At 47.8% G+C, this 16,489-nt stretch overlaps 1 protein-coding gene across 5 annotated transcripts in view; it reads right to left on the bottom strand.

Annotated features, from left to right (window-relative positions):
- SLC7A6 (solute carrier family 7 member 6) overlaps positions 1 to 16,489 on the bottom strand; it is a 41,528-nt gene that overhangs the window by 8,132 nt on the left and 16,907 nt on the right. For all 5 annotated transcript variants that reach the window (XM_017852225.1, XM_017852222.1, XM_017852223.1 and 2 more), the window contains 4 exons: positions 6,999 to 7,124; positions 4,310 to 4,454; positions 3,410 to 3,533; positions 3,080 to 3,183 (listed from right to left, as the gene is read on the bottom strand). In XM_017852225.1, coding sequence (XP_017707714.1) covers positions 3,080 to 3,183; positions 3,410 to 3,533; positions 4,310 to 4,454; positions 6,999 to 7,124 — 499 coding nt within the window. The remainder of the gene's footprint in view (positions 1 to 3,079; positions 3,184 to 3,409; positions 3,534 to 4,309; positions 4,455 to 6,998; positions 7,125 to 16,489) is intronic.

A 16,489-nucleotide genomic window follows, 5' to 3' on the forward strand; every position in this document is an offset into this window, starting at 1 on the left:
GCTAACATAATGGCTTTTGAAGGGCAGCCAGATTTCTGTTCATGTCTTCCATATATTTTCCCTGAGCTGATGTATGATATGCCAAGGCAAGACTGAGGGTCAAAGAGAAAACCCAGGCTTCCTTTCTACACCTAAAGAGCTCCACCAACTGGGAAAAAGACTGGCACAGTGGCCGGGCGCGGGGGCTTACGCCTGTAATCCCAGCACTCTGAGAGGCTGAGGCAGGCAGATCACCTGAGGTCAGGAGTTTGAGACCAGCCTGACCAACATGGAGAAACCCCATCTCTACTAAAAATACAAAATTAGCCAGGCGAGGCTAGGCGCGGTGGCTCATGCCTGTAATCCCAGCACTCTGAGAAGCCGAGGTGGGCAGATCACCTGAGGTCAGAAGTTCAAGACCAGTCTGGCCATGGTGAAACCCCGTCTCTACTAAAAATACAAAAAATTAGCCGGGCGTGGTAGTACACGCCTGTAATCCCAGCTACTCAGGAGGCTGAGGCAGGAGAATTGCTTGAACTTAGGAGGCGGAGGTTGCAGTCGGCCGAGATTGCACCATTGTGCTCCAGCCTGGGCAACAAGAGCGAAACTCTGTCTCAAAAAAAAAAAAAAAAAAAAAAAAAAAAAAAAAAAATTAGCCAGGTATGGTAGCACCTGCCTGTAACCCCAGCTACTCAGGAGGCTGAGGCAGGAAAATCACTTTAATCCGGGAGGCGGAGGTTGCGGTGAGCCGAGATTGCACCATTGGACTCCAGCCTGGGCAACAAGAGCTAAACTCTGTCTCAAAAACAAACAAAAAAAGACTGGCGCAGAAATGAACTGCCCCTCAGCATGGTCAGCATCACCTTGGAGTACACGACACTCGCTAGGCTTGAGGCTTGTGCCAAAACGCTTTGCAAGAGAAGAGATGCAAAGAAGAGTTTCCAGAAGCAAGTCGGTAGGTGGAGAAAACAAGCATGTGCAAAGGCAAAATGTGTGGAGGCATGAAAGAGCGTGGCCTCTTTGGAGGTTGATGTAGAATGCCAAGAGCCCCAGGACAAGCTGCGTGAGAAGAGGGTGCTAGGAAGAACCTGCATGTAAGGCCACACTGTGGAGTCTGAACAAACACAGAGTCACCTGTGGCTTTGAGGTAAGGGCCTGACAGGATTTGACACAAGTCTGGAGGGCAAACTAGAGGAGGGGAGGCTAGGGTGTCAGGGAAAGGCTAGACAAGAAGTCCATCTATCAAAACGAGGCTGAGCAAAGGGAAGATGACACTACTTTTTTTTTTTTTTGAGTTGGAGTCTCGCTCTGTCACCCAGGCTGGAGTGCAATGGCACAATCTCAGCTCACTGCAACCTGCCTCCTGGGTTCAAGCAATTCTCCTGCCTCAGCCTCCTGAGTGGCTGGGACTACAAGCACATGCCACCATGCCCAGCTAATTTTTTTTTGTATTTTTAGTAGAGACAGGGTTTCACCATATTGGTCAGGCTGGTCTCGAACTCCTGACCTCAGGTGATCTTCCCGCCTCATCCTCCCAAAGTGCTGGGATTACAGGCGTGAGCCCTGCGCCCGCTGGACACTATGTTCTTTTACAAGGCCTTGACTTCTCTAATTCTTCGGTTGCCCCAGGGAGGCACAATACATGGACTGGTGTGTGAAAACCAGTAAAAAGAATGAACAGGACAAAACTCTTATTTTTCATCCTTCTGTGTGTTTATGTGGCAAATATTTATTGGATGATTTTATACCCCCGGCCCTGGGGACACCACCAGTTATAGGGTGAGTGGAAGAGAAATCAGGATACTTTCTTCTCAGGTATCTTATGTCATAGAAGCCATGGAGATCGTTTCAAAATTGGCAAGTGGTCAGGATCACTTGCTTCAGAGGTCCAATAGGATGAGGACTAAAGACAGGCTAAGAAAGAGATAGCCTTAATAAGAATATTTTTCAGGTAGTAGAAGCCAAACTGTAACAGATAGGAAAATGAATGAAAGCTGACACACAGACTGCTGTCTCACAAGTGCATCCAGGGCCAGGCATGGTGGCGCATGCCTTTAATCCCAGCTACTCGGGAGGCTAAGGTGGGAGGATCACTTGAGACCAGGAGTTTGAGACCAGCCTGGGCAACATAGTGAGACCCCAATCTCTAAAAAAGAAATTAATTTAAAAATAGAAAGAAGTACATCCAGTAAGTGGGAAGAGGGGAGATGCGAAATGCTATTTTGTGACTCACCTAAGTGGAGAGGAGAGAAGCTCATGGAGAGCTGGTCTCCAAGTGAGCACCCACCAAAGAGAAGTGCCAACTGATGGAGCAAACTGCTGAAGAGGGGAAGTGCTGGAACCCTGAGCCCAGGTAGCAGGGTCTGCCAGGAAAGGCACACCTGCTCCTTCCTCTGCAACAACAGGAAGGACCAGTGCGCTTATTGATGTCTGCACAGAGAGGAGATCAGGAGACCTGATGGCCTCAGCATTTTCTGGGAAGTGAGAGGAAAAGTCTTCCTGTACACAGCACTAATACCTGGTATACAGCAAGTGGTATTATGATTTACTGAAGAAATGAATCCTGGGGCTACAGCATAACCCACAAGGAGCCTAGAATCTGGTCCCTGCCCAAGTCACCACTCCAAGCTGTTGCCTTTCTCCCCTATACCTTTCATCAATCTGTCCTCATCTCAGATGGAAACATGAGCTACCAGCACATAAACATGAGCTATCAGCACACAAAATATGAGCTACCAGCACATAAACATGAGCTATCAGCACACAAAATATGAGCTACAAGCACATAAACACGAGCTATCAACACATAACATGAGCTATCAGCACATAAATACGAGCTATCAACACAACATGAGCTATCAGCACACAATCTGTCCTCATCTCAGATGGAAACATGAGCTACCAGCACACAGATGTGCTACTTGCACAAAGGCAAGTACATGCCCACATACCAAACACACACACACATACACACACACACACACACACATACACACACACCCCGTATGCCCATGAGAAGAAGGGAAAAAAGAACTCTTACCCCGAAGCCCCAGAGAGTGAAATATTGTGGTCTACTATCAGTGACACAGAGACACAGTACCTTGATGAAGCAAAGATGGATGCATTGAGGCCCCCAAAGCAGGACAGGGCAACAGCAATGGGGATGGTCCAGCTGAACATGCCAAACGTCTGGTCAGCAAATGTCTGGAGGCAGGGCACAGAAGAGGCACTTAAACAGGACAGGGTTTCATAATCCTCCTGCATCTATGATCTCGGAACAAATGCAATCACTGCTAAGCAGCCCACCCTCTGGCCTAGACTCATGACCTCATCCTGCAGAGCTGAGGAGAGTGCAGTAAGAGAGACTGAGCTGTGCAGGGTGGCTCAGCATCATGAGATGATGAACAAATGGGGATCCCAAGAGACTCACCACAGCCACGGCATCACTGCTAAGGACATCTGAAATGTTCAGCACTGTGTAATAGGCCACATTTGTCAGGATGTAGATGAGCGTCACAATTGGCATAGAAATCCCAATGGCCAAGGGCAAATTTCTGTCAGGACAAGTGAGAAAGGACTACCTAGAACCAACCTCTCCTTGGGAACAAAGTTTATCAAGTCTCCACTAGGATTTTCCTAACATTTAACAGTTCCCTGGCCTCTGAGTCTTTGAGGCAGGCTCACCTTCCCCTTGACCCTGGGCTCTTTCTACTGAAAAAGAGAACTTTCTCTGTGAAGATAGCTCATGATCAATATTTGATCTTTGCCGCAGTAGGGCCAGTGGGTCCCATTGGGTTTCATAATCCTCCTGCATCTATGATCTCAGAGGAACAGTGCCAGGAACAGTGTCCTGGGGACTAGATGCCAGGCTGGGGACCCAGCTGGCCAGAATAAGTTTTGGTTCTGTGGGCTGTAGTGTCAGCACCACAGTGCAAGGTCTAATTCCTTTGCCCCAGCTGGGCCTGCTGCTCCTCACTGAAGGTGCAGGGTCCTAATTCCTTAGCCCCAGCTCAGCCTGCTGCTCCCCACTGAAGGTGCAGGGTCCTAATTCCTTTGCCCCAGCTGGGCCTGCTGCTCCCCACTGAAGGGCCTCTCCTCTAGGAAGGACCCTATGTATCCTCCAGTGTAAACATAAGGACAGGGAGCCGAAGGCTTTCCCACCTTCACTCACTCCCATTCTAGCCCTCAGCCCCTCCTAGCTGGAGAAGGGGGAGTAGGGACAAGAGGGGAGGAGAGTCAGAGGGAGGAGGAGAAGGATGAGGGCAGCCACGCCCACTATCAGCAGGAGTTCCAGCCAGGCTGGGGAGTGAGAGTGTGATCCCGCCTTTACCTTTCTGGGTTTTTGATTTCTTCTGTTACAAAATTAAGGGTGTCCCAACCTGAGTAAGAGAAGAGGGCAGAGTAGAGGGCAAGAGAAAGGTTTCCCATGTCCCAGGAGGAACCCTCAAAGGCGTCCTGAAAGTGCTCAGAGTGTCCTGTGGGGGCAAAGGCAGGTGAGGGGTTCAGAGAGAAGGAACAGGCCAAAGAAGAAAGGAGGAAGAGATGTGAGGTATAAGAGAAAGATACGAAAGGAGAATAGGGAAGAGGAAGGGAAGATGAAAAAAAGGAGGAATGGGGAGGAACAAGAAAGAAAAAACAAGAAGGTAGGGGAAAGAAAAAAAAAAAACATAATTTAACACCAAAAGATCAGCAACCACTAGCTCCCTACACTTTACCACACCACCCACTTCCTCAGGAAAGCTCCATTCCTCTAATAAAACTAGACAATAAAAAACCAAAGACATTCTTGGCTGCCCTCTGATGTGACAATACTTCTTCCAAAACCCTAAAGAATTTCCATTTCCTGCAAGTGATCTCACAGCAAGCCCCAGCTCTTCTACCTATTTATGTCAAGAACCCCGTTTCACAGGAAGGAGTCATTTTTCATTGAAAATTAGACCTTCCTGTGAACTACCTCTCCTGGGCCAGACTACTGCACAATTTGGTCAAATGGGTTTATCAGCCTCATGGGAAGGACTCTCTGCTGCTCTACTTGCGGTAGCTATGGTTGCCTGGGGGAGATCACATGCTATAGAGGAACTGAGATCTTATCTTTCACTAGGCCTGGGCCACCCCTACCCTTTGGGGAGCCAGCCCAGGCCCAGACGCCTGTCATTCTCCTCAAAGGCCTCAGAGACTGCAGACCCAAAAGCCCCGGGGACAGCACCCAGCTACCCAGGACAGAGACCCTCTGGACACACGGGGGTTTTTAACAAGACCCAGACTTATAAGGAACCCCATTGTCATACCCTGAAGAAAGCCTAGACCCAGCTCTCATGTGGTAAAAAGAGCTAGTTATGCAGCAAGAGAAGAGAAAATAGAGACCCCTGTCCTCAGGGGTGTCCATCCTCATACACAGCAGTGGTTCCCTAAGGAACAGATCTTCAGGGGAGGATTACTCAAAATGCAATTTGACCCCAGGATGCTCCCGAGCCTCCAGGGACATCCACATGGCTAGCTCTACTAACTTGATGTAAGTACACGGGCTAGACCAGCAGCCCGAGAATCAACAAAGGCAATTCTGTTTTTCTTTTTCTTTTTTTTTTGAGATGGAGTTTCGCTCTTGTTGCCCAGGCTGGAGTGCAATGGCAAGATCTCGACTCACTGCAACCTCCACCTCCCGGGGTTCAAATGATTCTCTTGCCTCAGCTTCCCAAGTACCTGGGATTACAGGCATCCGCCACCACGCCCAGCTAATTTTTTGTATTTTTAGTAGAGACAGGGTTTCTCCATGTTGACGAGGCTGGTCTCGAACTCCTGACCTCAGGTGATCCACCTGCCTCAGCCTCCTGGCCTCCCAGAGTGCTGAGATTACAGGCATGAGCCACCGCACCCAGCCCAACAAGGGCAATTCTTTTTTTTTTTTTTTTTTGAGACTGAGTCTTGCTCTGTCACCCAGGCTAGAGGACAGTGGCACAATCTTGGCTTACTGCAACTTCCACCTCCTGGTTTCAAGCCATTCTCCTCCCTCAGCCTCTTAAGTAGCTGGGATTACAGGCACACACCACCACGCCCAGCTAATGTTTTTATTTTTAGTAGAGATGGGGTTTCTCCATGTTGGCCAGGCCAGTCTCAAACTCCTGACCCGCTGATTCACCCGCCTTAGCCTCCCAAAGTGCTGGGATTACAGGCGCGAGCCACCGCGCCCGGCCAAGGGCAATTCTTAAAAGCACAGCTTTTTAGACTCCAAACCAACCAGAATGTGATCCAATAGATTTGAGATTAGGGTCTCAGCTCCCCGGGTGATTGTACACAGCCAGGGAGCTGTGTACAATCACTAGGACTGATGACCTAGAGACCTAGGCTGTGAGATGATTGAGATATCTGTGGCTAAAGACACCTCAAGACCTCTCCAGGGCTCATGACAGCTTGGTAGGCCTATTACCCTCACTGCCAGTCCTCTCTGATCCAGGAACGAAAAGCTTTCTAAAGCCAACATGCAGGAAAGACACTGCCAATTGCACAACATTTTAATATTTTTCTGAGAGCTGACTTGGGGAGGGATTGTTGAATACAAGTTCAGATGAAAAGTAAAGGCTGCAAAATAACCACCCATTTCCATACCCCACTTCCAGCTCCATATCCCCTGCCACCTGTCTCAAGGAGGGCCCAGTCTTCCTACTTGTCAGCTTGGCAGTCACAGACCACAAATAGGAGCCACTCTATCCCCACAGATTACTTTTATGACCCAATCATGACCCAAGCTTCAGGAGCTCCTAGGCCCTTGGCTGGCTTCCTGCAATGCTCCCAGCCTCCACCAAAGGAAACCAGCCCTGAGGGAGAGGCTGACTCATGTCCACTTGGCCAAGCCAGCCTGGCCCAGAAAGCCCAGAAAGAAATCTACTCCCATCTCTTGCACTCACTGACACATGCTAGCATGTACATAGAAACAGTTGAGCAGTGAAGCTAACAGAGTCCCCATGTCCTCCTCAGGGAATCCAGAGGAGCTCCTGGTGGTGCCCCCCCTTCCCACTACTTACCCTGGCACAGTTTAACAAGGCCCATGACAATGATGGCAATGAGCGCTATGACCTTGGCGTAAGTGAACGTGTCCTGCACACGTGTGCCCCACTTGACATAGGCACAGTTCACAAATGTCAGCAGGCCTAGGAGGAAAACCACAAAGTCACTGGTAGGCTTGAGTTGAGGGCACAGGGGCCCAACCCCTCTTTACAGAGAGCACCACTTTCTGCCCTTCCTGCCTAAGGCAGAGGGACCAATAGACCAGTCAGAACAAGGTGAACTGGCAAGCGAGGGGACACCCTGCACCCGCCCCAGCTGACAGCACACAGGCACGTCCATCACTACTGGCGCTCAAGGATATGAAGGCATGCGTGAATACACACTTATGCATCCTGATGGCCAGCACCATTTCTGGGAATCCCCCCCAGGCCCAGGGATGGGTGATTTCACCCACTCTTTCCCACCCAGACTCCCAAGGTTCCAAACCACAGGAGACATAAGACCTCTTCATGGTCAAAAGAAACACATCAGTAAGTGAGGTAAATTTGAATGCAGATGGCAGGTTACCTAAGAAATTAGAGAGACAGTGTTTTGCATGTAAGTGTAAAAATAAGGCCAGGTGCAGTGGCTCACACCTATAATCCCAGCACTTTGGGAAACTGAGGCAGATGGCTCTGTGAGCCCAGGAGTTAGAGACCAGCCTGGGCAACATGGAGAAACCCTGTCACTACAAAAAATATAAAAATTAGCTGGGCGTAGTGGTGCACACCTGTAGTCCCAGCTACTCAGGAGGCTGAGGCGGGAGGGTCGCTTGAGCCTAGGAGGTTGAGGCTGCAGTGAGCTGTGCACTCCAGCCTGGATGACAGAGTAAGACCCTGTCGCAAAAAAATAAAAAGAAAAGAAAGAAAGAAAAAAAGTCTGTTATATGCCTGAAAATTTCACATACACCTCTGCATCAATTCTCATGACTCCAAAATACAGATATTCCTATTCCCATTTTATGGATGAGGAAACTGAGGCTGAGAGAAGCTAACTACCATTTCTAAGTTCACATTCCCAAGCCCACTGATCACTTCTACCCTCATTCCTACCCATACCTCCCAATTCTCAATGAAGTCCATGGAGAAGCGCACCCACTAGGGTACTCCCTAGGCTCACGTGGCCTTAAGTTCTAGCTCCTCACACACCTCAGTGACATCTGGGCCCTGTGCTGAGAGCCCTGGCACTTTGCTCCTGCTAAACAATGACTGCTCTGATCCATAGGGAGGACATAAGAGCAATATCCAGCAGGAAGGAACGCAGTGACATCTGTAAGTACTGCCTCTAGCATCCAAAAATAGAACTTTTATGTGCACCTCAAATCTTATTACAAAATCTTTTGGGCCCATCTCTAGGCCAACTCCACTTACTCCTACCCACTTTGCACTCTCTCCTTCAGCCAGACTCTCTCTCTTATTCGTACCAGACATACACATAAAAAGAAATGTCCTCCCCTCCTCTTCCTGCCATAGCTAACAGCAACTCCCACTTTCAAGGTCTAGTTCAGCCCCCGCTTCCTCTTCCTCTGTAAAACCTTCTCTAAATACACCAGCCAGCCCCTCTCTGAGCTCTTTGTCTCCTGAACCACATGGCATTCCTGCTTCTTATCACAGCTTAGTGTCTATGCTATCGTCACGTAGACACCTGTCTCAAATCTCTCCCTCAGGTGATTGGGTCATGCTTCTCCCAAGATCACAAATTCTCAGAAGTCAACAGCAGTATATCATTTTATTTTCTTTCTTCCTCTTTTTTTTTTTTTTTTTTTTTTGAGACAGGGTCTTGCTTTGTCACCCAGGCTGGAGTGGGCACAATCACAGCTCACCGCAGCCTCGATCTCCAGGGCTCAAGTGACCCTCAGCCTCCTATTAGCTGGGACCACAGGTGCACACAACCACACCCAGCTAATTAAAAAAAAAAAAATTAGAGACAGGGGTCTCGCTATGTTCCCCAGGCTGGTCTGGAACTCCTGGGCTCAAGCAGTCTTCCTGCCTCAGCCTCCCAAAGTATTAGAATTACAGGCATGAGCCACTGAACCTGGCCATGTTGTTTTCTTAAGCTCATTGCCAAGCAAAGAGGGGTACTGATAAACTCTGGTTGGAACCAAGGTGGTAAGATTTTCACTCTAACTTCCAATTCCCTGGGGCAAGGCAAATTGTCAGAAAGTTGGATATTCTTCCATTCAAATGGAAGTGCCTACGGCCAGCCTGTGAAAATGAACACAGGTGGCAGCTGGCAGACTCGATGGCTTCAAAGAGCTTTCACTCAGTACACTGGCAAGTAACACAGGTGCTTACTCGTCAATCATGATGTGGAAGTAGGGGGACAGTGGTCAAATGGGAGGGGAGAAGAAGCCCAAAGAAATGCATGCTGCTGGCAGGTCTTCCCAGGCACCTACCCTGATGATCAAAGCTACCGGTATGGGGTTAAGCCTCAATCAGCTAACATACGGATTACCTAGTTAATAGGCATCGGTAATCCATAGGCCCCTGTACAGTACAGTAGCCATGTTTTGAAGTACCTGCCCAGCTCCTTCTTGGGAATTGCTCCCCCTTCCCTATCATGACTGATGAAGCCAGACATTGGACCCAAGTTGACTCTGTTATATTGCCTCTCCCAGAAACACAGAATTGGAATACCAAGAAACTGAATCTAACAGTAATGGGCAGAAGGGTCAGGAGCTACAGCAAGTCAAAGTCACATACAAGCCCTTAGTAACAAGGGGACAGAAACCATAAGTAAGTAGAGGAGGGAAGCAGGACCACAAAAAGAAGCAGAAGTGGGAGGGCATGCAGCTTAGACAAAAAGACTGACAGGGGTCAGGGCAGCGTTGCACACCTGGAGTCCCAACTGTGTGGGAGGCTGAGGTGGGAGAATTGCTGAACCCAGGAGTCTGGGCCTATAGTGCACTGTAATAGCGTCTGTGAATAGTCACTGCACTCCAGCCAGGGCAACAGAGAGAGAACTTGTCTCTAAAAAAAAAAAAAACAAACAAACAAAAAAAAAGAAAGACAAGAAAATACACAGAAGACAGAGACAGAGGGGTGAGAGATAAGAGACAAGGAGGCAGAGACAGAGAGAAGAGGACAAAAGGAGAAAGACACAAAAAGGTGGAAATACAGATGGAGAAAGAGACTGACAATATCCTGGCAGTGCTAACTGTGCTTCTTATTTGCAGCTCTAAGGGGAAGAAAAGCTGATGCACTCCTCAGACCCACTAACAGACAGTGGGTCTCACTTCTGATCCTTCTCCTTCCCTCTATCCTGCCATAAATGTCCTACAGGTTTGGTCTCTCTGCACACAGGTAAATATTACACACAGTGGCAATTCAACAACTATGTGCTAAACTAATGAATGAAGGCAGCTGTTTGTGGACATGCCTGCAGAGTCCATTCCAGTAGACCAGCTGGAAGGATACAAAAGCACCTGGTGAGAGTGGCTCCTCTGGGGAGAAAGACTAAAGCTGTGGAGAGGGAGGGAGACCTTTTCTACTGTGTGCCCTTATGACTGGTTTACCATGAACATACGCCTCTTTCTAGATAAAAATAAAAATAGTTTGTGTTCACTTCAGCAGCACATATACTAAAATTGGAACGACGCAAAGATTAGCATGGCCCCTGAAAATTTTAAAAGAATTTGTTTAAAATAAAATTGTTCATTAGCAACAATGTAGCACCGGAAGGCAGAGCCAGGGCAGTGTGAAGCTAGGATGCACCTAGGGCACAAAATTTAAGGAGGCACTCATTCTCAGGGGACCACATACAGGAGAGTGAGTACGCCCTTCAACGCTGGCCCCAGGCATCTCGCTTGCCTCACCCTATTCTCAGCCCTGCCAGAGAACAGAGAGCTCCTAGAACAGTCTGTCAAGCAGAAGCCAAGTCCCTTGACTGTTCTCCTGATTCTAATTAAGAAACAAAATTTCACCATCTAATCCTTACTCCTTTATTGCTTCCTAGAACTCCCAGCCCCTCTAGCCTTACCATAAACTATCAGAGTTCAAACAAAGTCAACAACTGGGCCTTAAAGCCAGATGCTAAGATTCAGCTACCACAATTAAAACCTTCCCTCTTCTCCTGATCTCATTTCCTTGCTGGACAAGCCTGCACCAATGAGCGTGGGACCCACATGAGGGTCTTCAAGGCTCTCTAGGAGCTTATTGCTGAGAAAGGAGAACTCAAATGGCACATCCAGACTGAAAGCCAAAGCAGAAACAAATCTCCAAAGTCTCTGTGGCACGGATGGCTAGTTATCTTCCTCTATCTGTTCTTGCCTTTTTCCTTCGTAATAGAAATTTTAGCTGAAGTCATGTCTGTCCAAAATAAAGCTGACATTTCCTAGCCTCTCCTGCAGGTAGGTATGGCTGTGCAACCAGGTTTTCTCCCGGGATGTATGCAAACATTTCATATAAGACCTCAGAAAGTGTCTTTAAATGAGGGAGGCAGTGTCTTTGTCCTTCCTGTCAGTTACAATGCAGACATGACAGCTAGAGCTTTAGTAACCATCCTGGACCACCGGCTAGAAGTCACAGGCTGAGGATGGCAGAGCAGGAAGACAGAAGGAATGAACCTGACTCCCTGAAGAACTGAAGTCATCCAACCCACACTGCCTCCTTTTAACATGTGAGAGAAACAAACATCAACATGTTTGAGCCATGCTGCTAAAGGTTTTCTGTTGTCTGAAACCCAAGTTAATAGTGAATAACATATGCACCCTCTGGCAGAACTGTGCCTTTCATACTCTCTTTCTGATGAGGAGATGGCCTGGCAATCTGAAGCTGTACTCCCAGCTACGCTGACAGTAGTCACAACTCTCTTTTCCCACAGGCAACAGAGAGCAGAGGGAAACCTTCCAATTCCTCCCAGACAGGCTGAGTGTTATAAAGGGGCATTCAAGGACAAAGGAGTGCAACCCTAAACAAAAAATAATTTTTAAAATGTGGAAGAAAGGCCAGGTGCGGTGGCTCACGTCTGTAATCCCAGCACTTTGGGAGGCCAAGGCGGGCACATCACAAGGTCAAAGTTCGAGACTAGCCTGGCCAGTATGGTGAAACCCCATCTCTACTAAAAATACGAAATAATTAGCTGGACATAGTGGCGTGTGCTAATTAGTCCCAGCTAATCGGCAGACTAAGGCAGAAGAATCGCGTGAACCCAGGTGGCAGAGGTTGCAGTGAGCCAAGATCACGCCACTGGACTCCAGCCTGGGCAACAGAGTGAGACTCCGTCTAAAAAAAAAAAAAAAAATGTGGAAGGAAGAGAGGCAGGGTAGGGAGGGGACAACTACAAGACATTCAGGAGTGAAATGCTCTTCAACACTCCAGGGAAGGTAAACCCTTCCAAATGGGGATCCCAGAATCAGTAGCTACCTCCTGGGATGTATATAAATATGTAATGTATCTATCTTTTTTAAAAGTATCCTTGCCCGGCGTGGTGGCTCATGCCTGTAATCCCAGCACTTTGGGAGGCTGAGGCGGGTGGATCACGAGGTCAGGAGATCGAGACCATCCTGGCTAACATGGTGAAACCCCATCTCTATTAAAAATACAAAAAATTAGCTGGGCGTGCTGGTTAGTCCCAGCTATTTGGGAGGCTGAGGCAGGAGAATGGCGTGAACCCGGGAGGCGGAGATGGCAGTGAGCAGAGATCATGCCACATAACTCCAGCCTGGTCAACAGTGCCAGACTCCGTCTCAAAAAAAATAAAATAATACAAATAAATAAATAAAAGTATCCTTGTTTTTTTGTGTGGTTTTTTGTTTTATTTTGTTTTTTAAGAGACGAGTTCTTGCTATGTTGCCCAGGCTGGTCATGAACTCCTGGGCTCAAGTGATCCTTCTGCCTTGGCCTCCCAAACTGCTGAGTATTACAGGCATGAGCCACTGAGCCTGGCCAGTGTCTTTGTTTTTAATTACACAAATACATTTAGTCCCATTATGAAGACATTCAAACTATATATATAGGGTTGGAGTCTTGAAGCAACTATGATCAAGACCCAGTCCTCCCTAGGTCCGTATCACTCTCAGAACATGAAAGCTGTCTGTCCATAGCAACTAGCCAAAATAAGGAGTGTATCCTTTCTACTGAGAACTCTGACCAGGCCTGGGTCCAAGACAGCAAGAAACCATGGAAATAATGGATACTCAGTGATCATACAGTGTTTCTTCTTCCCTCCAGTCTCATCCTTCCCAGTCTCCCTCCTTCTCTTCCTCCTGCTCACTGTCACCCTTGCCAAACAAACCCCGCTGAGTTTTGATGCTGCTGTGTCAGCAATGAACTACTTCCATGTTGAAATCTTCAAAGCAAATACTTTCCATTGATGTGTATGAGCCTACACAAGAGGGAGGATCCTGAGGTCAAAGCCCACAAAGATAAACGGGCTGACAATACCCAAGCCAGAAACATCACCCTTCTGCAGCCAAATCAAGTACTCATAATACTGGGCACCTGGGTTACTGTGAATCCTGCTGGTCACCTTGGCAAAGAGGAGACCCTATGTACCTACCTCAAGAATGAATATTACTCCCCATTCGTCCCACAAGTGAGTATGAGCCCCTAAACTTCCTGAGTTCAGTCAGCAGCCTGCGGCCCTGCCTCACCACATTCCAAAACCCCAGAACACATATGAACAGAGTGCACCCTTAAGACAGAGTTTCTCAACCTCAGCACTATTGACATTTTAGGCCAGGTAAGTCTTTACTGTGAGAAGCTGTTCTATGCATGGTGGTATGTTCAGCAGCCCCCATGACCTCTGTCATTAGAAGCAAAAAGCACCTCCTCCCAGGAGCTGTGACAACCAAGTGTCTCCAGATATTGCTAAATGCCTCCTGGAAGACAAACTCCCCTCTGGCTGAGAACCACTGTTCTAGGATAATTAGTAGGTAAAATAAAATAGCCTGAAATCCACAAAAAGTTGCTTGGATCTCCTTTGCCAGTATAACCTGGGAATGGGATGGGGTACAGCCAGAAAGCCAGGATCTGAAAGTGCAGTGCCTTCAGGGGCCAGGAAACTAACATGAGTGAGCAAAGGCAAGAAAGTCTGGGTACAATACAAGTGGAGGACTACAGTGGATTGGGGAGTCCATACTCCATTTAAAAGGAGCCACAGCCGGCCAGGCACAGTGGCTCAAGACTGTAATCCCAGCACTTTGGGAGGCTGAGGCGGGTGGATTACGAGGTCAGGAGATAGAGACCATCCTGGCTAACATGGTGAAACCCCGTCTCTACTAAAAATACAAAAAATTAGCCGGACGTGGTGGCGGGCACCTGTTGTCCCAGCTACTCAGGAGGCTGAGGCAGGAGAATGGCGTGAACCTGGGAGGCGGAGCTTGCAGTGAGCCAAGATGGTGCCACTGTACTCCAGCCTGGGTGGCAGAGCAAGACTCCATCTCAAAAAAAAAAAAAAAGGAAAAAGAACAAGGAGCCACAGCCCTCCACACTTGTAGAGGCTGAGGTGGGAGCATCACTTGAGCCAGGAGTTTGAGACCAGCCTGGGCAACATAGGGATACTCCTTTTAAATAAACAAAACAAAAAAAAAATTTTTTTTTTTAAAGGAGATACGACTACTCAAATCCAGCTCATTGTATCAGGCAGGAATTTGGGTCCAACGATGCCAGAACTTTTGATTTTTCAAGAGAAAAGGCAAGTCCTGATTTTAAAATGTTGGCAAATAATTCAAAATTATTTACAACACCACAAACCAAACAGATCTATCTCTGGGGCCCAAATCTGGCTCACAGGCCACCAGCTTACAGCCTCTGCCCTAGAGTTGGTTATATACAGACTTCCTGGGCCCTTCCTTCTAGGATGGAACTTTTAAGTGTCTAGAATGGCGTGGCTATAACTTGTTTAGTCAGTCTCCCAACCAACAAGCCGGACCCCTCTCATGCCTCAATTTCAAGACTAACTTAATTCTCCTATCCTATCGAAGTCTTACCCTAGATTCAGTGCAGACCTTTGGTTTTTTCCTCCCTAAATAACCTAATTGGTTTCGTGCAATTTATGTCTCCCGAAACCATGTTGTTCCCACGGCTGCATTTGCTCAAGGAAACTCTCTCAGCATATCCTAGCTCTGTAGAAAGCCCGATACTGCAACCTAAGTTCCAAGAAGTAAGTAAGCTGAGCCCTAAAGCCTACCCTTGTCGGAAGAGGATATGGTTTTATGACTTGCCATTACTATGGCAAGCAAGTTCTTGCCCTCAGGCCTGGATTCTGGAAAAGCCAGTGCTTCTAGGAGAGAAAGCTTGCAGGAATTCAGATCCCCAGGAATCTGGATGAAAGTACATGTGGAATGAAACAGGCTGGCCGGCCCCGACTTACAGGCTCACGCCTATGATCCCAGCACTCTGGGAGGCCAAGGTGGGCAGATCACTTGAGCTCAGGAATTCAAGACCAGTGTGGCCAATATGGTGAAACCCCCTCTCTATTAAAAATATAAAAATTAGCCAGGAGCTCGCACCTGTAATCCCAGCTACTTGGGAGGCTGAGGCAGAAGAATCACTTGAACCTGGGAGGCGGAGGTGGCAGTGAGCCAAGATTGAGCCACTGCCCTCCAGCCTGGGCAACAAAGAAAGACTCTGTCTCAAAAAATAACAATAAAAGAGAAAATTGAGGTAGCAATTAGTCAACTCCCCAAGATCAACAGTTGGTCAATGATAAAGCTGAAAATTAAATCCAGTCTGGTATGGGGGCCTGCAATCCTAACCACTATACTATACTGCCTGGAAATTGCTTATGTGTCTTCAAACCATGTTTTCTAAAAGTATTTGATGAAAGAGATTAAATATTAATTTTTTTTTTGAGACAAAGTCTCATTCTGTCACCTAGGCTGGAGTGCAGTGGCATGATCATAGCTCACTGCAACCTTGAATTTTTGGGCTCAAGGGATCCTCCCTCCTCAGGCTCCCGAGTAGCTAGGATTACAGATGCACACCAGTGCCACTGCCACTATGCCTGATTATTTTTTTTTTAGAGGTGGGGTCTTGCTTTGTTGCCCAGGCTGGTCTCAAACTCCTGTGCTCAAGTGATCCTCCCTCCTCAGCCTCCCAAAGTGCTGGAATTACAAGGCATGAGCTACCATGCCCAGCCAATATTAGTTTTTAAAAATTTTTATAAAGCAGTATACAACCTACAAGAAAAGATGACCTCAAAAGGTACTTATGACTGGGCATGGTGGCTCACGCCTGTAATCCCAGCATTTTGGGAGGCCAAAGTAGGCGGATCACGAGGTCAAGCGATCAAGACCATCCTGACTAACATGGTGAAACCCCGTCTCTACCAAAAATACAAAAATTAGCTGGGCATGGTGGCATGCACCTGTAGTCTCAGCTACTCAGGAGGCTGCGGCAGGAGAATCTCTTGAAGGGGAGGCGGAGGTTGCAGTGAGCAGAGATCGTGTGCCACTGCACTCCAGCCTGGGCGACAGAGTGAGACTCCGTCTCAAAAAAGAAAAAAATGATAATAATAATAATAGATA

This window comes from Rhinopithecus bieti, unplaced genomic scaffold (genome assembly GCF_001698545.2).
Source record: "Rhinopithecus bieti isolate Rb0 unplaced genomic scaffold, ASM169854v2 scaffold_34281, whole genome shotgun sequence".
Classification (NCBI taxonomy): domain Eukaryota; kingdom Metazoa; phylum Chordata; class Mammalia; order Primates; family Cercopithecidae; genus Rhinopithecus; species Rhinopithecus bieti.